The sequence below is a fragment of the Phasianus colchicus genome, chromosome Z, assembly GCF_987193195.1.
Source record: "Phasianus colchicus chromosome Z, bPhaCol1.hap1.1, whole genome shotgun sequence".
Classification (NCBI taxonomy): Eukaryota; Metazoa; Chordata; class Aves; order Galliformes; family Phasianidae; genus Phasianus; species Phasianus colchicus.
This window is the reverse complement of record NC_143476.1, coordinates 45,153,846-45,176,094: the sequence shown is the minus strand read 5'-3', so window position 1 is coordinate 45,176,094 and position 22,249 is coordinate 45,153,846. Positions and strand designations below refer to the sequence as shown.

General features: G+C 39.2%; 1 protein-coding gene across 5 annotated transcripts in view; it reads left to right on the top strand.

The window, feature by feature from the left end:
- The first annotated feature begins 7,754 nt into the window (after positions 1 to 7,754).
- Positions 7,755 to 22,249, top strand: part of GRAMD2B (GRAM domain containing 2B) — a 32,635-nt gene continuing 18,140 nt past the window's right edge. For 4 of the 5 annotated variants that reach the window (XM_090131439.1, XM_031588768.2, XM_031588770.2 and 1 more), the window contains exons 1-2: positions 7,755 to 7,935; positions 22,118 to 22,240. In XM_090131439.1, coding sequence (XP_089987565.1) covers positions 7,844 to 7,935; positions 22,118 to 22,240 — 215 coding nt within the window. In that variant the 5' untranslated portion in view covers positions 7,755 to 7,843. Of the gene's footprint in view, positions 7,936 to 22,117; positions 22,247 to 22,249 lie in introns of those variants that run through there. The other variant, XM_031588771.2, reaches the window with a different exon arrangement.

The following is a 22,249-nucleotide window of genomic DNA, read 5'->3' as shown; positions in this document are numbered from 1 at the left end:
GTGGACTTACAGCTGTCCTTGGAAGGGTAGGAAGATTTCTTGGAAGATTTCTGGACAAATCATGAATATTCTTGACAGCATAAATATGTGAGGAAAGGCGGTGTCATAGCATTACTAGCACATACCTATGTGATTCGCAGGGATCACCTCTGTATATTGTCTGTGTGATTAAATCATATTTCTTTGTATCGGGGTGACAGATCATATTACTAATTGGGTAACAAGTACAAATAAGTCTGTTGGCCTCATTTTTTCATCCTGTGAAATGTTTTGACTGCTTTTTAAGACTGTACCTGTATGTCTTTCTTTCCAACCTAACTGTCCATCAGTCTGAACAAAGAATGAGTAGCTATAAATTCAGTTAATTGGATGTCTTAAGGGCTCTAAGCTAGAAGTAATTACTTAAAGCATGCTTTTTGAAACAACATCCACATGGCTCTTCGTATGCCTCTCCAGATTCATCTTGCAACTAGGCATCAAATGTAAGTACATACAGTGCTGAAGGGAGAGATCAACACAAGTTGGTGTTACTTAACTGTTTGCAATTCAGGCAGTAAGAAGTTTGCACTCTTTCCTCTCTCCATCATGGAACACCAAGCAGACACTTACTCACTTTTTATTTATCATTAGATAACATAAAAAGTTATACGTAGTCTGATAACAACGTGATGAATCCATAAAAAGAGCAGAGTTCTTTTACTTCTGTTTCTCAAAAATCAACCTGTCTGCCAAGTAGAAAGTGGCAGGATTAAGACCTGACATCCAGTTTATTCAATCGCTGCTTCAATAAGAAGGAATCTTTGGGATTGCAAAATCTGGTGTGAAACTATGCCTCCAACAGTAGCTAACACAGAATAACAGAATGTGAATACAAGACTGTCTAATAAGAAACATGTATGATTGCACACTCTGAGTTCAACAGCTCTACAGTGCTCTCACTGAACTTGCATTTCATGTACTTGTCACAGTCACAATTTGCTTATCCAGGACGTGGCGCATGAAAAATCAGGGAAACTAGTCTTCAGAAAAAGAAATTTGGGTTTTCAGTTGATATTTTCAATACAATACTACTCACTGAGAAGATATTTCCCATAAATTAAGATGTATCCACAGAGACAATTTTCTGTATTAATGATTGCTCCTTTTCATCCTAATTATTCATGCCTGAGGCCCCAAACTGACTATATACCTAACTTTTTATACACTTCTCTTTTCACTTCACTGTAATTGGCAGCATGCAGATGAACATGAATTTGCCAGAATTCAGGAAGTTATTAACATTTCAGACAGGGAAGTTCACAGCTTATCACCATGGCAGCATGTTATTCCTGACACCGAGAGGAACTGATTTCAGAAGCAAATTAAGACTCTAGAGCTGTAGCTGAGGTGTCACCAATGCATAATTGTTTAGAGATTTGGACACACATATGAAGCATTTTATCACTATAAATGTATTGAGTTGCTCTGACATCTGAACAAAAGATTTCCCAGTATTCCAGGACAAAACATTGACCAAAAAAAAAAGAAAGAAAAAAGAAATCTCAACCACTGGAACCATTTCTATAGTGCAAGCCAATATTCTACATTCAGATCTTCTAAATTTTTTAAAAAACTTAAAGTTTTGTGATGCTGACCAATCTTCAGAATGACCCTGAAAAAAACACACTGAACAAATGGAAATGTGATTTTTGATCAGTTTTATCAGAACTGCAGACAGAAAGTTCTCTTAGTGAATGGCAACATTGAAAAAAAGGAAAAAAAGTATTGAATGGAGAAACTAAGATTTCTAACAGCACAGTGATGGAAATAGATGTCAAAAGTGTGCTCAGCATTGCTCCTGGTTGGCTGTCTTATTAGATCAATTAAACAACGTGCTTGTGTTTTCTGGCTGTGATTGTGCATCAATGTCTTCCCTATAGCAGAATAAAAATAAAAAAAAATGTTTAACAGCTTGCAACATAAAATGTATACATCATAAATGATGAATGTGTAAATGCATCTATATTCCTTCAAAGAGGTATCAGTGTACATCTTTACAACACGCTGACTCAATTGTATACATGTAAGCAGATTATTCATTAGACACATAAATTGATTGAAAACTGTGGTGGTGAAAACTTTGGTGCACTTGGTTTGAAAATTTTGTCCATGTAATCTATGCCAAGAGTCACTTAGATGACATTCAGGAGGCAGTAATGCCTCCTATACATGTCCATGGAAACTACAACAGATACAAAGAGCACAATAATGCTACTTGATAGAACAAATTCTTGCCTACAAAACACTACTTTTCAACATAGTCACCACCATTAGCTATGCATTTTCACCAGTAATAAGCAAGATCCTGCATGCCATGCTGGCAAAAATCTGCACTAGTGGAGTTGATCATGGTAGCTGTCACCACTGCTGAAAGGCACCACTCCTGATCCTTGATGAGCATTTATGGAGCATCAATGAATGTCACTGGGTGCAATTTTCCTACATGGGGAGTTCAGTGATACACCTTTACTTCATCCACACTTCCATGCCAGATGCCATTTACTCAGGTCTTTCTGCTTAGCTGACCAATGCTAGTTATAAATGTAGGGGGAAAAAAAAGAAAGAAAAAACACAAATTTTGCTGCCGTGAGATTTGATACTTCCACTACAAATGGCAAGATCTACACATCACAGAATTCTAACCATGCTATTCATGAAGGATTTAGGGCGTGGCTTGGGTGTCTACTTGCTTTGGCTGCATTGTGTAATTGTCTTTAGCCGCTCATAAAACATATAACATAGTTGATGTATGCAAGTAACAAAACCTTTTTTCTGAAATATGTATTTTTTTACTAAAACATTAAAAGAGCAACAAACACAAAACTTGTGGGAAAAATGAGCTTGATTCCTTTGAAATAATGCATCAGTGTCTCGTTTAACATCAATGATTGCAATTCTGAGTAGATTCTCAAGGCACAAGTAAAGATTTTTGATTAAATTTTACTCTTCCTGTACTTCATCCTTGAGAACTGTTGTTCACAAGTGTATATACTGCCAAAAAGCAATGGCACAAATAAGTCATGATTGTGAAGTGAGGGATATTATTCTTCTCTAAGAGAAGTCTTACAAAGATTTGGTAAATCACGATCAATTCTTGAGTTGAATATCTGATACCAATTCTTTGCATTCCATTTGAAAATTCACAGGTAAGATATTTATGTTAACTGAAAATAAAGACACAAGCATACTATATATATACATATATGTATATATACATATATAGCAGTCTTGAAGCTTATTTTCAAATTCCTTTGTCAAAACAGAAAGCAAGACTGAATACTCTTCCCTGTTTGCAGGACTGTGTTTAGGCAAATTATCAGAATGCATATCAGAATGCACAGTTGCCATAAATTTATTTATCTTTGCATTGCACCATCCCCATGTCCTGATTTCAGGCCATACTAATCACACATGGATGTGACAGTTTCTGAGCAATGGGTGCATGCCTGGGGTCAGGCCAGGATGCTAACTGCAGAAGAGTCACCTCCATGATGGTGTATTAATGCACTTAATGCATTTTCCTTTCCTGCACTGTGTAAGTATGCAGTGTATATCCTGCAGCTTTTCACAATCTGTTGTGTCAAGGGCATAGGTATCAAAATGGAAGCAAATGTGTTGATAGAGTACATGTACAATGTGTTGCATATTCACTATGAGGGAGGCTGACACCACATCATTAACACTCCATAAATTTTGTGACAGAGTCTCTCTCCTTTTCTTTCTGGATGCTACACTGTATAATTGCAGTGTAGTCTGTTGCATTCAGTTGCTTCAAAATTCAGTCACAACAAACAGCCTCAGTACTCCTCACAGTCTGTGGAGAGAAATTCTCCATCTAGCTATGAATCCAGTCTACCTTACAAGCCTTACACATCCTCTATGTCGAAAGGGTATTACAACCTCTGCAGTAAGCTAGGCTCCTTTCAACAACAACAACAGAAACTGATAAGTAGATGCAATTCTAGCAAAAAGATAAGGTGAAATCATCTGGTTTAGGTATCTATAAAGCAATCTCACACTTCTAAAAATGAATAAATTGCTAAAATATTAATCCAGGTGGGGAACAGAGGTCAGGTGGCCAAAACAGCTTTTCACTCTTTACAGAATTGCACAGCTCACTGTTCTGGCACTAGCAATCTTCTAATATTTACAAGCTTGATTTATTATACGTGTCTTTATTTTCTATCAACATAGATGCCTTACCTCAGAATTTTCAAGTGGAATGTATAGAACTGCAATCAAAAGTTGATCGTGTTTCTTTGCTGGACTTTTTATAAGACCTCTCTTACGAGAGAGAAATCCCTCACTTCACAATCACACCCTATTTTTGTCACTGCTTTTTGGCAGCATGCACATTCATGAACAACTGTTTTCAAGGATGAAGGAAGAGTAAAATTTCCTCACCGATATCTGATGAACACTCTGAGAATTCCCTAGGAACTGCAACCACTACCATCAAACCAGACCAATACATTAATTTCACAAAAGAGAGGTCACATACCCCACTAGTTTTATGAGTTTGTTGCCCTTTTTTTGTTTGTTTTAATTGAAAATATTGAACATTAAAATAATTTTGTTACATATAGACATTAATTACATTTTTTTTTATGAGGGATGTTTTGAAAGTAATCCCTCCTATTTTATTATATTGGACCATGATGTTAGAGGAGGATGTTGCTGATATGGCAGCCAAGGGTGAACCTTCCTACCAACATTCTGTTACATTCCATTGCCATACGACACAAAGGGTTGGCCTGGCAAAATAGTGTCTAACATGGAAGGATGGGTAAAGTAAAGATGTGTCGTTGAATTCTTCCATGTAGAAAAAAATTGCATTAACTGACATTTCTCAATGCTTGCTGAACAATTACGGAGACCAAACAATGGATGTGAACATGAATTAGGCATTTCAGCAGTGGTGACACTGACTGGATCAGCTCCACTGGTGCAGATTTTTATCAGGATGGCATGGAGACTTCTGTTCATTGCTGGTAAAAAATAGTATCTTGTACCTGAGAATCTGCTCTATCAAACTGTTATTTTGCTCTTTGTATCTGATTTTGTTTCCATGGACATAAATAGAAGGCATTACTTTTGGAGTAACCTTTGTATATGCAACTCAAGATGAATTCCCACTATACAATGTGGCCCAGGCAAGCCAAAACGTTGGACGTCCATGGAAAAAGAAAACACTGCAATTGGGATAGCAAATGGTGATCCGGCCAGTGTGCTACAATTTTGTTTCTCTGTGATTTCATATGTAACTTAAATTATTTTTGTACAATAACAGCTTTTCATACTACTTCAACTCATTCATTCTTGTTTTTTTGGCCTTTTCATCCCTGTTATTTCACCCTTTAGTATAGACTTTTCAGGGCATGAACAGTAAAAGATCCGTGGCAGTTTTTTTGCGCATGTAAGATTCACTGTGCCTTACTAAATAAAAACATGTTCTTGATCATATTCCACCCACATAAAGAGCTGCACACTATTTAATAGTTTAACATAACACATTCAGAATCTTCTTACACTGGAATACATTATTTTGTTCTGGAGTTGCTGCATCACGCACCCTTTGATGAAGCTTGGCCACTGTTTGTTTTTCAAACCCTCCAAAAAGAACAAGCTAGAGCAGCCCTTATTACTTCCACTGACATTAACAGAAGGTAACAGGAAAGAGACACTAAAGAACTGAAACTTTGCCAGTATCAAGGCTCTGACAAGAGTAAAGATATCATTATATGCCTCCAAGTATTACTCACTTTTAATGCCTAGGCAGCAAGCATCCATTTATTTCAATGTAGCTTTCTTTTTACAGCAAATACCTTGGCTATTCAATACAGAATGCTTTGCGTACCTCAGTAACAGATCCGGTCAAAACTAGGACAGAGACAAAGCTCCAGGAGACAAGAGATTTCTTCCTTTTCTTATGTCACTGTGGTTGAAGAATTAATCTCTGGAGAGGAGTAAGCAAAACAGGCAGCAGTAGCATTTCTCTCCAGTAACTAAATCTGTCAGAGATTGAAAATCAAAGCACTCGGAAGGTGACTGATTTTTTTTGTTCAAATATTTGGATGTCAGATTCTCACAACTGTGTAAATCAGCATTATACTGCTGGAAGGAGCAGAACAACACAAGGGGACCAAAATAGCAACTGATGCATTTTTAGTGCATCCCAGTAATGAAAAGCCTTCAAAAACAAGACAGAGGGCAGGCAGTCACTTTCCCTACTGATTCCAGACATACTGTTTACACCATGGTAGCACACACGGATAGCGAGAACTATTCCTAGGGAACCCAAAGCCTCACGCAGGCTGCTGCATTCAAGCAAAGGATCCTGGGTCCTAGCAGATGCGGGAAGACAGCCCTATTTATAAGGAAGTTCCTGCTCTATTTGTAGCCCAAATGGCTGAAGTGAGACCTATTCTGTCATCCTTTCCATGAATGGGACTAAGCTCAGGTACTGAGAAGGACAGCATGAGGTAGAGGAGTTTCACAGGTACAGGACATAACAGGTGTGGATGATGTTTCCGATAACCTACAGGTCATTGTTTTCCACATAGGCCTTGGTTTTTACACTAAATAATGCAAAAATATTAGTTAATGATTTATCCCAGAAAATAACCTATTTTAAATTCCTTCCTTTCTGCACAGCTTGTCACGTATTCTTTGCAGCTGATTAGACTGGAGATAAAACACATCCAGTCTAGCTAAGACCATTCAATCTCATTTTCTGCAGGCTCCGTGCACCCAACCACTTGCAGCACACCTGAGCCTTTTAACCTCTAGCTGTTGTTTCCCCTTAGTGAGTTCCCAAATATAATGCAACATTTCTTAATACTGAGCTCCTCTGCTTTTACACTGTGGAAGCATCAAGCAATCCACAAGTCTTAGTAGTGCCACTGAAACACATATTTGCATCTATATCCCATTCTAATATCCTCTGAGAACGCTGCCATGTATATATTTTTGCCCATAAATTCCAGCAAAGTCTGATAGCTATGAAGAAAACTTCGTAACAATTATTAACTCAAGGATATATTCTAAAACGTTAAGTCATTAAAACTGACCCTACCTTAGAATTGCTACTTTGGCCTTTCCCAGGTCACTTCCTTAAAACCACAGGCTCTTCCTGTGTGATGTAGTAGCTCCCTACATTGAACAACCACTCAATGTTTCATCAGGTAATGAGAGTAGTTCCCATATATGTACACTCACACTTCGTGGTCGTCATGCAAAGTGTTTTGCACCAAAATGCTGCCAGTTGGCAGCCGTGTCTGTGCAAATATTCCCCTACAACCTGGCAAGAAACGACTGCAGGAACACGTCAGATTTCTTCTATAGTAGCCCACTTTCCCACTGCTGACCAACCAGCCCGGGGTGATGCAGAAGAGAAAGAGCACAGAAAATCCTTCAAAACCCTGGAAAGGTGGACGGGGCTCACGGCCAGCGAAGCCCCCGATGGGGCGGGGATGGCAAGTGGGCGGCAGAGCCCACGCACGAGAGCTTCCAACCTCCGCTGTGCGCAAAGACCCCTCTCTGCTGCCCTCGCATAAAGCAGCTTTTGCCCGAGCAGCATCCCGCGCTGCAGCGTCCCGCCGCGTAACCGAGGACGCAGCTGCTCCACGAGCGACTTCACCACTAGGCGCAGGGGGAACCGTTTTAAGCAACGCTTCCTTCGCGCTCCGCCCCCGGCTCCGCGCTCCGGCTCCACGGCGGCGGGGCCCGCCCCGGGGCGGGAGCAGCAGCGGCGCGGTCCGTCCCGTCCCGCCGCGGCGGCGGAGGGTCGCGCAGTGCGGTGCCGATGGTGCTCATGACGGAGCAGCGCTGCGATGCGGAGGAGTGGAAGGCTGGGCGGCCGGCCGGCCGGCGGGAGCACAGGAGCGCCCTGCATCTGTGAGTAGGGCCAGGCGCGCGGACCCGGCGGGGCGGCCCGGGGGGGGCTGGGGGTCCGTGCGCGTTGGCTGTGGTGCGAAGTTGAGGGGAGAGTGGCGAGGAGCGTCACGCCGAAGTGTGGCCGCTATCCTTGGCGGTTTCCGGCAGTTCGCGGAGTTGTGCTCCGCTCCTCCGGAAGCCTTCAATTCGGCCAAAAAGTGCTCGCGGTGAGCGGGCCGGGCTTGAACCCAGCAAAAATGCTCCGGGGGGAGGGAGAACGGGCTGGCTGTCAAAGGGCACCGAGCAGCGCGAGGCGGGGAGTCCAGGGGCTGCAGCTTTTTCGTGAAAGAGGAAGTTTTTCAAGAGGAAGAGACAGAGAGAGTGAGGGAAGAAATCATTACTTGCTCCTAATGTTCTTCTCCCCTAAGTATTTTTCTTCAAACACACGTAATCTCCAGGTAAAAAGAAAAAGAAAAAAAAAAAAAGAAAGAAAGAAAGAAAGAAAGAAAAAGGAGAACAAGTTAACAGCAACAAGTTCCCTTTCTAGAGGGAAAGTCTGCAAAGTTCTGTGTTTTTTTGTCGGCACTGTATTCCCACTGTTCAAGTAGGTGTATTCCCAAAGTTTGAGTCACAGTTGCCAGAAATAACTTCCCTGTCAGAGAGCAGCAATAACCAAAGCTTATTCTAAGTGTCCAATGTCCCGTGTGGCACAGCCTCATCAGTAACTTCGCATAACAAGGGAGACGTAGCTCCATGGCCTTTAGAACCTTTTGACTTCCAGTCCTGAGTCCTCATTCCCACACAGAAATATGGCAACCTCATGAAGTTATTCAGGTATTCAAAATTTGTGCCTGATTCTGCACTTGGAGCCAGGAGCATCAGGCAGCATAGAAAAAAAATGTAATGTCAGAGTTACTGCACTGCATGATTCATCTTTGAGAGGTGAATCTAGTGTAGTTTTAGAGGTAAGTCTTAACCAGTGTGATAAATGTTGAAAACTCCTGCTTAGCATCTCTAGTATGAGGAAAGGATGAGTAACCTGGATATGGTTCTGGGGAAAAATAGACTGAGCGAGGATCTGATTGATGTTTATAAATATCTAAAGGGAGGCGGGAGGCAATTGGATGAGGCCAGGCTCTTCTCTGTGGACCATCACAACAGGATAAAGATCAATGGCCTAAAACTTGAACGTAGGGTTTTCCATACTAACATGCAGAAGAGCTTTTTTTTTGCAGTAAGGGTGACAGAGCACTGGAACAGGCTGCCCAGAGAGGTTGTGGAGTCTCCTTCTATGGAGATATTTAAGAGCTCTCAGAACACCCACCTGTGCAACCTATTGTAGAGACCCCGCTCCAGCAGGGTGGTTGGATTCAGTGATCTCTTGAGGTCCCTTCCAACCCCTGTAATTCTGTGATTTCTAGCCATCGGTTTTTATACCTACACCAAGAATGTAGGTATTGTTTGGGGCAGCTTCTTGTTCTTTTGTTCTGCAGGCTACAAAGTGTTCTCTTTGCCTGGGCAACAAGAGAATGAAAGTATTGGAGTAGCAGAAAATGTTGAAATGTTAAATTAGAAAATTGTGTTAGTATGTAATGGCTGGAAACAAAGTTGGAATGTATTTACCAATCCTATTTTAACTGATAAGTGAATCCCCAAAGAAGTGCTGTGTTAGTTTGGCCCTGAGTTAATGTCAGAAACATTGTTTTGACTGAAATGTAACTGCAAGGAGATTGTTCAGCTGAAGAACAAAGACAGCATGCTGATTTTGATTCTCTCAGAGCTGAGCTAGCAGAAAGTTGAATTGCTGAAGATTTGTTTCTTAAAATATAATAATAATAATAATAAAAAAAAAAAATGCATAAATAAGCACATACATGTTGGGATGGAGGGAATGTTCTTTCACTTCACATACTGCCAGGGATCAGTGTGCTACCAGCAGGGTTTGTGCTGGCTTCTCCTTGAAAAAATTTCCACTGGAATTGCAGTGGACCATGGAATCTTACCATTTTCCAAAGCACAGGGGGAAGAGATTTATGTGTATGGTTATCTGTACTTCCTGAGAGTATGCTTGAAATATTGTTCTGTTTAGAGATGGACTTTATAGCTCAAAATGCTTCTGCAGCCGTAGTGGTTTCCCAGGTGTTCCTGATAGATTGAAGCTGTAGAAGTTTTTATTTTAGTTAGTTGATTTAAAGATTCAATCTGAAATTATATTCATCTGCTCCGTGATTCAGGAAACTTTGCACAGGAAAATTTGAACATGTTTCAACTGATTTAGGAAATGGGATTCTCTGGCATATTCAGTAATAGACACATAATCTCTACAAAGCTTGCATGACACTTGCAGAACAAAATACCCCAGTGGTTTCACTGGACAGAAGATGTGTGCGGTTATTATGCACACACAAAATAGTGTTGTGCCAAAACTTCATTGTGGAGATCTTTGCAAGTGAACTATAAGTTCCTGGGCAGAAAACACTTGCAAGTGTCACCAGTGACTGTTGTGTCCTAACATGGATAGCTGGTGTGTGGCCCAGCACCAGAAAGGAATTCACTGTTGCATTGTATAGAGTAGGCGTTTATTTCTCTGACTTGCAGCTGGGTGTGTTCTTGGGACACTTGTGATATTGCTCTAAGAAGCTGGAAGCCTCACTGCAGGGATTGCTGTTGAAACAGAAGTTGTATCACAGGAAACAGTGCTATGCATTAAGGAGAAATGGCAGAGATGTACTAACATTTGGCGCTTATTCAGTGTCAGCATCTTTCTCTTTTCACATGTATTTGCTTATGTTGTGTCAGGACAGAAACTTCTGGTTTCCACAAGTAGTATTTATCCTGAAACCATTAAATTTGTCTGCACTTAAGGCAATGTACTGAATTACTGAATGGCAAGGTATTGCTAACGTTAAATGGAGCGATGTAGTTCTTGTGGGCACAAGGTGGCATCCAGCTACTGAGTATAACTTAAATAAATGAGGAGCTGAGACAACACTGAAAGATTTGGAAACTTTTCCTTTTTTTCCTTTGAACAGAATGGTTTAGGTCCTGGGGAACATGTACTACTGAAAGCAGCAGGAAATGCTTACACTCAAATTATGTACTTCTGGGAAAAGAGAGAATGTGATTTTTTTCTCTGTGTTGTGCTGCAATAACAGATGTTACCTCAAAACTACTTACCGATTGATAAGTGAAAAGATTTTTAATTGGTGGACCTGTGCATAAACACAACTCATTAACATTTCTCTTTAACTACATTACTTGAGAGAAGTATAAAAAGGACAGAAGTAAGTGGTGATTATTTATTACTCTTTAGAAGTTGTAAACTCTGATCCAGAGCCTTTCCAGCAGCTAAACTCCTACTGTGTGTTTGTTATGTTTGGTCTTTTTATTATTATTATCGGTTGTTTGTTTTTCAAGGATTGCAGGGCAGTGCAGGTGTGTGCCTACATGCATGTTTTATACTAAAAAGCACAATGCATCTTATTTTTTTTTATTCTTCCCTGTTAGTTCTTCCTTGTTCTTTATAATGTCATTTGCATTGTGTGACCTGAAAATAAGGTTACGATTGTAAAGTGAAACATTTCAATTTCAGGTATTTCAGGTGTGATATAATAGAGTTTTCTGGTCTGGACAATTTTTATTTGTTCATGGTTGTTTTTAATTGGTCCTATTTTTTTTTTCCTATTATTCTTATTTTGTTCATGTATATACATGCTTAAGTTACAAGGCAACTTTTCTTTAAAAAAAATAACAAACAACAATTTTGTGTCATGTTTAAGTGCATATGTATCTCATGAATATGAACTGATCTTTTCTTTGTACCCGAGTGCATCACTGATCAGCCTGAAACACTCCCAGATGTGCTGCCTTTACTCTTTATTCGTGGTCTATAAGAACTGCTTCTTGGCCACATAATACTCTTTGCAGATAAGCGTTACACACTGGGATTGATTGCTGGTGTTTGACAGGTGATACCATGCTTACCTATACCAATGCTGAGACCAGTAGTCTCCATGTTCTGTACATGGTTGTTGCCACGTCCGTGTACTAGACTGGTTAACTGGAAAGCTTATACCCACATCATCTCAACTTGACTGGGACAAAAGAAGTAAATTTGCAGTGTTAGAGCTAGTCTGTGTTTTCATTGTGTCTTGAAGCAGATGACAAAAACTTCAGCCCTCAAACAAAATTTCTACCTGGCACAGACAGTCTTCAGCCTCTATCCTTGAAAAATAACATGCTAAGGTGAGGAAGGTTAGTTAGCTTCCCAGAAAAACTAGCAGGAAATAACGTGCAAGTTGCAGGTGGGCAACAGGAAAACTCAGCAGGACAGAGGATGTAGAGACAGAATGAAGCATTCCTCCTCTCTGATAGAAAACGTCTGGATATTTCACTGTGAAACAGTAGTTCCTGATGCCCCCAGGAATCAATCCTTCCTAGGTAGGTCTATTGTAGACATCCATTCTTATGGGCATTTCAGTGATTGAGCCATCTTGGCATGGAAGAAATGGTAAGTTTGAGACTACTGGTGCAAATATTGGCAGATATTTTGTACAGTTATACCTTGGTAATCCCACATAGTCTTTTCTTGAGAAAGTGAACTGCTCTGGCACCCTTCCTCCTTCTTAAAGTGTGATTTTTAACTCAATTTGAAAGGAGATCTTGCAAGCCATTAATGTGTGCCTCATTAGATTTGGTTAGAGGCCTAGCTTCTGCTTCCCTCCTCCTTGCTAGTTTACTAATACATTCTTTTGCCTCACTTGTCTTTATTTTTTTTTTAGTTTAGCCTATCTATTAAACAGACCGCCTATAGTCTTGAGGACAATTTTGTAATTACAACTTACTCTGCACTAGTTGAAGTTTTTTTTTGCTTTCCTCTGGACAAGAAGCAATGTTGTAGTACAAAAGTCTAATGTGTAATGAAATTGTATATTTGCCCATTAGATCTTCAGAAATGTTAGAGTCCATGTAAAGTTGCTAAGGCCAGCATAGGAAGGGCTGATTATTGCCCTCCAGAATGGCATGTAGACTGTGGAAAAGCTCAGTAAAATGAAGAAGATTTACAGAGCATTCAGACTCAGTGTCCTGTGATGCAGAAAATAGAAAGACAGCCGAGCACAATAGAGATCTGGTCACCATTTGTTACATCTGATTCTAATAATATATTTTTCAAGACTATGAAAGAAAAATGATTCTTTATATGCTGTTACAGTCAGAGGTGCTGCTGTGATTAATGCTGGTTAGAACCATTGTTGAGTTTAACAGTATTTCCTACTATGAAACAGTAACTTGTATTAGGTAAATTTATATTGTCCTTTTCTGTGAATACATAAGCAGGTGTGTAAATACATGAACTATAGATTGCAGAGATAATTATGGGAAAATATGCACTGTTAGACCCTTGGAGAGCAGGGAGCCTCCAGTAGTTACTTCACTTCAATCAGTTTCCATCCTTAAAGTACGATGAAACAGGGTACATGGACACAATTAGGTAATTATTTTCATTTCAATTGGACATTAGTCTTTATTGTGTACTTTTCCTGTTGGAAAACTTACAAAACCAAATGTTGTAGTTGGGCACTCCTTTAAGTAAGTACTTTAAGTTTTTTGTGCACAACTAGTTGCCTTTTATGCAGAGAAACCTCGTTGATGCTTGTAGATTACCTGCTATCAACAGCAGCAATCAAAGAAACTGCTACGTGATAAAACCTCATCATACTTCTATTCATGAAAATCCTGATTGAAAAACCAAAGAACAGATGTTTTGTTTTGTTTTGTTTTTGACTATGCATTTATTAAAACAGTTTGTGTGCAGCATATAGAGTTATTATGTAAAAAGAGTGAAGAACCAGAAGTGATTCCTGGCAGCCTTAGTTTATAACTATGAGGACAGGGGAAGAAAATAAGGTGTATGTAGGTTTGCTTCCAAACTTCTGTAATCCAAAACACTTTTGCCTTTTTAATAGCAGTCACTAATATAGTTGCTTGTGCCTGGGGTTTTGTTTGCTTGATTATTTGTTTATTTAAATCCTGATGCAGTCCAGTATAACTACAGACATTTTCTTTTTTCAAAAGCACAGTTAATGCTGGCAGCCAAGTCTCATATCGTGCGGAGGCATGTTTGTGTTTTTTCTCTAAGGCAAAGACGTAGCTTCAGAGAGTGAGGCCAAACCTTTGTACTTCTGCTCCGGTGATCATGCCTCATTTCTAAGGATGCTTGTGCTGTTCCAGAGAGAAATTTATGCTGTTTCTGCCTGAGTTATATAGCAGATCGAACTGGTAGATACCTGTTACACAGAAACATAAATGCTTTTGTCCTGTTTTCTACATCCTGAACAAATCATAGATAAAAAAATTCTACTTTCTGATCCCTTCTTCCTATGACCTCTGGAAGCTAAGGATAAAAACGTGGTCTAATCTAAGGCTGCATACACTTTTTCTTCAATAGAAACTATGATTCTGGGATTCTCTCTTGTGCTGGGTAGGGCAGAAAAAACTTTCCACCTTAAGGCTGCCAGCCATGTAGGGAATGAAAAGAATGCATGCTCCAGTCCAAATGTGAAGGAATATCTTCCCCTGAGGCATGAGTGACCAACCTTTCTGCTTGCCTGGGTAGCACTGAGTGAAGAGGAATTGTCTTGGGCTGCATATAAAATATATAATATAGTTAAAATATATAAGTAACAAAATGTTTTTCTAATATAGATATTTTTAATAAAACAAAAAATAGCAACAAAAAGATAAAACCAGTGTGTGGCCGTGTTTTTGCGAAACTAATGCATCGCTGTCTGGTTTGGTGGAAGAGGTTGTGCTTCTTAGTAAGTTCTCAAGGTGTTCATCAGAGTTTTTTGATAAAATTTTACTCTTCCTGTGCTTCATCCTTGAAAACAGTTGTTCACAAATGTATGTCCAAAATATATGTCCAAACAGCAAAGACATGAATAAAATGTAATTGTGAAACAAGGAACAATTTTTTCTCATAAGATAGGTCTTACGAAAATCCAGTAAAGAGATGTGATCAAATTTTTCCTTCAGTTGGATGTCCGATTGCAACTCTTTACGTTCGATTTGAAGTTTTGCTGATAGTATATTTATGTCAACTGAAAATGGAGACACAAATATACCAAAAAACTGATGAATTTTTTTGACAATCTTCAAAGCTATTCTCAAATTCCTTTATCAAAATGGAAAGCAGCGCTGCATATTTCTCACTAAACACGCAAGTCTGTTTAGCCAGCACGCCAAAATGCATAAAATTTTTTGCTGTACTGTAAGTTTGCCATAATTTTACTTCAAACACTGTTGTGGTTTGAAGTGTGATGTAGCTAAGTTGACTTTCACTTTGAAGATGCATGTTTGATTCACAAAAAGGAGTAGCCAAATCCAGCAAAAATGCTAAATCTGTGAGCCATTTTTAGTGTTCAAGTTCTGGGACATACTTAAGAAGCTCCTGGAACTGGTGATGATTCAAACCTGTTTTTGTTTAATTTGGACACGTTACATCTTCAGTGCTGGTCCACACCACACGTTGCACATGCCTGCCTTAAGGGCTTCTGCATGTTTTCTTTCTTTTTTTTTTTTTTCCTCATAAATATGCCTATCAGGAAGATGTGTGTCATGTGTTGGTCTTGGCCATCTCTGTATTCAGATGAATGGTTGTTGGGCACCTTGCTGTGAGTTCTTTGAAAATTGCATCTCAGAAATCTTGTGGAGTTGAGCAAGTACTTGTGCAAGAGGGCTTTTTCTTTTTGAAGTACGTACCTGAAATGGAAACTCTTGACAAGACAAGAAAGCTAAATGGCTTATGTTCCTGTTCTAATGTTAACCTAATAAAATATCTTGTTATAGTGTTTCACGTTTCAGAGCACAGGGAATTCTTCTGTGTTGTTTCTTTTTTTTTCTCCCCCCCCCCCCCCCGTGGAACTTGATAGCAGTCTGGTTTTGATTAGACAGAGAATACTGCCAGTTAATAATAGATGGTATTTGGAGCAGAGAATTTACATACTTGCTGATGACGTCTGTGGTGTCACAGTGATCTTTCTGATGTCCAAGTGTGAAAGTTGATCTGGTTATTATGTGAAATGTCTGTTCAGCTGAGAAAAAAAAAACTGACTCCTCCTTCTCTTAACAAAGTTGGAAGGGTTTCTTTTCAATATTAGCTCAAAAATTTCATTTATCCTTTTAATAAATATACAGAGATACAGACACCTAAAACACTCACATGTAATTGTGTTCCTAGAGATAGCTGTGAAAAACAGCACGTTAAATAAAGCTGAAATGAAATACCTTGACATATAAAAATGTCTTTGACTACTAATAATTGTTTTTAACTGATATCAGGTTCTCACTTATGCCTACAGATGTATTACATCAAAGATATGCCTAGAGTAAAACATGATACATATCATTATGCACCCATCAATGTCTGATATTCAGTTAGCATACCACTATATAATATTGTCTCCGTTATTCCGTATTTGACAGTGATTTGTTAAGAATAAAATTAGTCTGCTCCTTGAACAACTTGAAATAGTTGAAACTCAGTTGGGTTTACACCAAGTATGTCCAACCCATGGCCTGCAGGCTGCACGTGGCCCATCTGAACCTGTGCTGTGGCCACCCCCTGCCCCACACCATCATGGCAAAGCTCTTCCCCGCTGAGCAGCTCAGCCCAGCCCTGTGCATGCACCCATTGCACACCAACAAGCTCACATTAGTGTGCAATTTGCACTGTCTGTCCTGAAACTAGGACACAAGAAGGGTGCAGTGCAGTGCTAAATAAAGTTATGGCAAATAGTTGCATGCATTCTGATACGTTGCCTAAACACAGTCCTGTGAATGGGGAAAAATATGCATCCTTGCTTTATTTCCTGATAAAGGAACTTGAGAACTGGTTTCAAGATATACAAAAAAAAAGATGATCTTTTATAGAACTCTATTTTCAGCCAACATAAATAAATTACCTGCTGATATAGAATGTACTGAGTTGCAATCTGGTATTCAACTCAAACAAAAATTTGATCATGTGTCTGTATGGTTATGGTTTCTGTGGTAATGAATAGGTAGTAAATAGGAGACGTTTCCTTCGGAACTACCTACATATATGCGGCCCAAGACAATTTCTATTGACTCAACACAGCCCAGACAAGCCAAAAGGTTGGACACCCGTGGTTTTACCCATTTACTTTTCCGCTTTAAATGTAGGGTACGTTCTAAGTATGTCAAAACACACAAATATCAAATGTATTCTGCTGGGATACATTATGTCTGTTCTTAACATAGCAGCTGTTAATGAGTTCATTGTTGCTTTGTGATTAGGGGAACTCTAATTCATTTTCTGTCTGTTTTGATAGTTCAGGAGTCTCAAAGACAATCAATGCTTGTCTTTCCAGTTGCTCAGTAGAAGTACTTGGTCTTAGAAATAGGTAGGAATGTAACATTTAGAGTTAGGGTAGTACAGTTAGGTTGTGGTTGGACTGGATGATCTTTAAGGTCTCTTCCAACCTGAGTGATTCTATGATTCTACAACAGTATTCAGTAGCATATTTCTTTAGGAGGTGTACTTTCCCCCATAAGCAGTGCTTGTGCCACATAGCACTGTACTATGGCTGTACAGATACTAGAGTCTTTGTGGGCATTTTGCCCTGAAGTGACAAACTATGTGGAAAAACACAGCTCTAAAATCCTTGAGCACTGTTGATTTATCCAGTACTGCTTTAATCTGCTATGAAGAGGACAGAAGGGTAGTTTACAAAGAAAAAAAAAAGTATTTTCTTCAGTCCTTAGGAGAAATAATTCAACTATATATAGGTTTGCATGCAAACCTATGAGATGAAACACTTCAGAGTCCAGTTACATGACCAAAAAAGGTTTGTTCAGGCTGGCTTGGGGTAGAAAAGAGTTTTAATGGAATGGCAGGACATGCCTTCTGAAAGAAGATTTACAACTCAAGCAAGTTTAGGCCGAGTGAAAAGAATGCTGAGAAGATTGCTCCATAGAGGAATGGTAAGTCAAGGGATATCTGTGCTGAGGAAGTAGCCTCTGACTGCAGCACACTTTGCAATGTCCTTTCAAATGTTAGTATATTTCATCATACAGCCTTGCAGTTATCTTTGTCTGAAGGCTGTCTCTGCTATATTTTGAGCCTCTCCCTTTCATTTTTAGCTTTTGAAAGAATAAACAGTTCATCTGAATTTACTCACATCTGCAAGAAAGAATAGCTTAAGTAACATGATCTGTTAATGTTTTGGCCTTTTGCACAGGTTCAGTTTCTTTGACAAATCCCTTTGAGCTGCTTGTAGCTGTTGAGTAAATGCAATAACTACTTAAATGAGCTGAAAGATACAAGATGTCATTGTATTTGTGATAAATATGTCCATGTAAGTTGTAACAAGCCTGCTTGTGAACAGTAAAGAAGTTACTGTTTGAGAGAGCTGGGCTTGTTCAGTATTACTCCTGTTCAGCATTTCTCATTCAAACAAGTTTGGACGGGAACTGGGAAAAAATATATACATTTTGGAATTCTTCTTTCTATGAAAAGATCCCACTGAGTTAATAGGACACAACATACTTTCACAGGAAGTCTGGATTTTCCAGGTGCTGCAGAAGATTAGCTTCAAACAAGGAAACTGTTGAAAGTCCAGAAAGCTTTCTGCCATACAAGCAGCTCAACAAAGTTCTCTATCAGAAAGCATTTATGTCACAGAAACCATTCAAATCAGAAGAGATGAAGTTCCTTTGACTTTAGATATACATTACTGTTAATGCAACTCTGAATTCATTACAGTGAAACTTTGTCTATTTGCTATGATTGATGTATTCCTTTCATTTTTACTTTTATGTGATTTAATCTTAGCGTACTCACATCTTGTTATTTGCGCATATTTTAAAAACAAACATTTTTACGAGAAGCTTAACAATACTGCTTATAACTATGGTTTATTTAGTGATGGATTTTAGAGACTTTTTTTTTTTTTTTCTCTTAGCAATTATTTTATATCATCTTAGTAATAGTATCAAGTCCACCATGTTCAATGTGAAAAATTGCAAATATCATTCATTTAAATGCAACTGTTTTTAACAGTAGTAGTAAGGATAATATTATTTCTGTGGTGCTCTTGATCTTTTGTTTGTTTGTTTTGCATGGTTTGCTGACTCTTGTGATCTTTTTACAAACTATTTATGAATCCTGACTTAGACTTGAAAATGTAAGGAGCACTTTAATTTACTTGTGACCTGACAAAAAATGTTTTTAGGTCATGCCACGATCCTTCCTTCTTTTGAAGGTCAACTCAGATAAGATTCCTTCTGACGTTTTGAAGATAATTATTAGGAAATTAGCCACTATATAGAGCTACAAATACCAGAAATACAAGGACAAATTCTTATGTAGTTTTTCATTATGTGAAAGGGCAATGTGAAGGGGGTGAAGGATAAGTATAGCAAGACTGTGATGGCTGGGAGGAGAGAACTCTATTTCTGCTTTCAATAGGATGTGCTTATGAGGGCATTTCCTCTCTCTTGAGATGTTTTGGAGCCAGTTATTGCCTAGGCACATCCCTTCTGTTCTGAACTGAAGGAGACAGTCCTGGATATTCAGTACCAGCCTGGATACTTTCCTGTGCAACCTGCTGAAGGGAGAGTGCATTAGCAAGGGAAGCTTGTACTAGATGATCCCTGAAGTCCCATCCAACCCCTCTTTGGAGAGGCAACCAGGGAGAGGAATAGGGAATAATTTATGGGTGGGGGAAGGAGAGTATGAGTGGTAAGTAATAATGTGTTTAGGAGTAACAAAACATCTTACTGTGCTTATGAGCGTAAGTGAATACAAACCCCAGGACATATGTTCTTTTTCGAAACAAGGTTTTTGTAGTAAGTGTGGTTGTTGACTTGGGCTACTTTGATCTGCCAGGAATATTGCCTTGTCAGAATCAGCAGGCTGTCCAGGCCTCATACTTGCAGGATTTGTAGGCTTTGAAAATAAAGGCACTCCTATAACTGTGGGAAGCACCTTAGTTTGACAGTTCTATCTTCATAAAATGTTAAACAACATAAATTGCTTATTTGGGTTTTTCATTCAAAAAATTGAGCTCTGGCTAAATCAGACCATTTCATTCTAATGTATGTTGGCTAACAGTAAAAGCCAGTGCCTTGTGGTCAGGCACAGCCGGTCCAAGAACAAAACAACTCGGAAACAATTTATTTTTTCCTTATAACCTTTTTTAGTGCTGTGGCCCTTTCAAAGTAAATGTGTGAACTGACTTAGCAAGTGTCAACTCAGGGCCCCTGCGGTGAATTGATGGGGAAGAATTCGAAAGGGGGATAATTGCTGTATGGAAGCATAAGACTTTTTGAGAACAAATCTCAGAATCATCAAGGCAGAACTTCATGGCTTTAACCCTAATTTAGCTGTGAAGTAGGATACTACTAAATTCATTATATCTCCAGTAAGACATTGTGAGCTCTATCTTCTGATCTTATTTACCAAGGCATAATCAAAGCTGAAAATATTATGCTCTTACTAAAAGCAAATGGAATTAGTCTGGGCATCCTTGTTAGTCTGGGAATCCTTGTCAGCAAAACTGTTACCGTAGTAGGAAAAATAAACTTATTGATGCAACAGTGTCACTTGATGGCAGTGGCTGTGTTGTCATTGTGGAATTGTAGAAATGTAACATTGTAAAGAAAAGTGTCTGTAAATGCTCTCATCTGTGTTCAGGCATTTAGATTACAGGCAGCATAATTTGTTTTTCTTTCATGCGGAAGCTTTAGTCTTCCATAAAAGGGTGTGTTTATATGTGTGTATACTTGTCATGTCTTATTTTAAAGTATTACCATTCTTCAGATCCTGCTGTTTGTAATGACATTTTCCTCTGAGTTTTCTGAGATGAGAAAATGATGAGGGAAGGCCTTTAGCATATCACTTATTGCTGACTCTTCTTCTCAGTGTGCATTTCTGAAACAGTGCTATGTGCTATGAAAGGACAGTACACTGTGACAGTTCTGCTTTTGTAAGAAAAAAAGAGCACTTTTGACACATGGAGCGGACCCTTCATTTGTTAGTTTTGTGCAGATCAAGTCTTGTGAAAGAGGTAAGTGAGGCAAAATACAATCCAGCATCCTCACGCAACAGTGAACAACAAATACTCTGTTATCATGCAGGATGTTTATCTCCTCTCCCAACCTGCCAATCAAAGTCATCAGATCTAAGTACTAAAATGAAATGCATTTTTCCAAAATGAGACTTTACATTTGGAAAGGAAACCAGAGCTGCAAATGTCATGAGCACTGTAATATCCGTGGCAAGATTTCAGTTTCTCTCTCCTCATTACTGAAATTCCAGCACTCTTAACTGTTGAGATGTATAATCATAAAATCATAGAATGGCTTAGGTTGGAAGGGACCTTAAGACCACCTATTGCCAACCCCCTTGCCATGAGCAGTGTTGTCATCCACTAGATAGGCTGCCTAGAGCACCCCTCCAACCTGGCTTTAAATGCTTCCAGGGATGGGGCGTAAGGGCAGCCTTTTCCAGGGCCTGACCACACTCTGAGTAAAACTTTTCTTCCTATGATGTGAGCTAAATCTCCTCTCTTTTAGTTTAAAGCCATTGTCCCCTGTCCTTTCACTATCAGATCATGTAAAAAGTCTGTCCCCCTCCTGTAAGTCCCTTCAAGTACTGGAATGCCACAGTTAGGTCTCCCTGAAACCTTCTCTTCTCCAGGCTAAACTAGCACAACTCCCTCAATTGTCATAAGAGAGGTGCTCTGATACTCTTCATGGTCCTTCTCTGTATGCGCTCCAACAGCTCCATATCTTTCTTCTGCTGGGGCTTACAATGGTAGAGTAGAGGGGAACAATTACTTTTCCTCACTCTGCTTGAGTGCTACACCATGGCTATATGTGGCTATATGGATAGCCAATTTCTTCAGCTGGTCTGTTCTTCTCTTTATGCCTGGGTCTCCAATCAAGAACAAGGAGAACACTACCGGTGCTTCTGAACACTTCAACATCTTTCTAATGAATATAAAGTCCTGATACAATACTGACAAGTTAATAGATGCAGACTTTTCAGGACCTTAGTGTAAAAGATGTAATAATTTTGTTTTTCATTTTGTTCAATAATGACAATATGGTGAAGTGATATTTGGCGTTGGTATGAATCCTGCCATACACATTGCTTTTTGTTTTTTTCCCCATGCAGTTCTGATGTAGAAAATGGAACAAGTGAAAGAAGAAAGCCAGGAAAATCACCTGCTGTTTTGCTGCAGACTCCTACCAGTGAAGTGGAACATTTTGATGATGGGAAGAAAGTTGATTTTGCTAGGTAATGGTA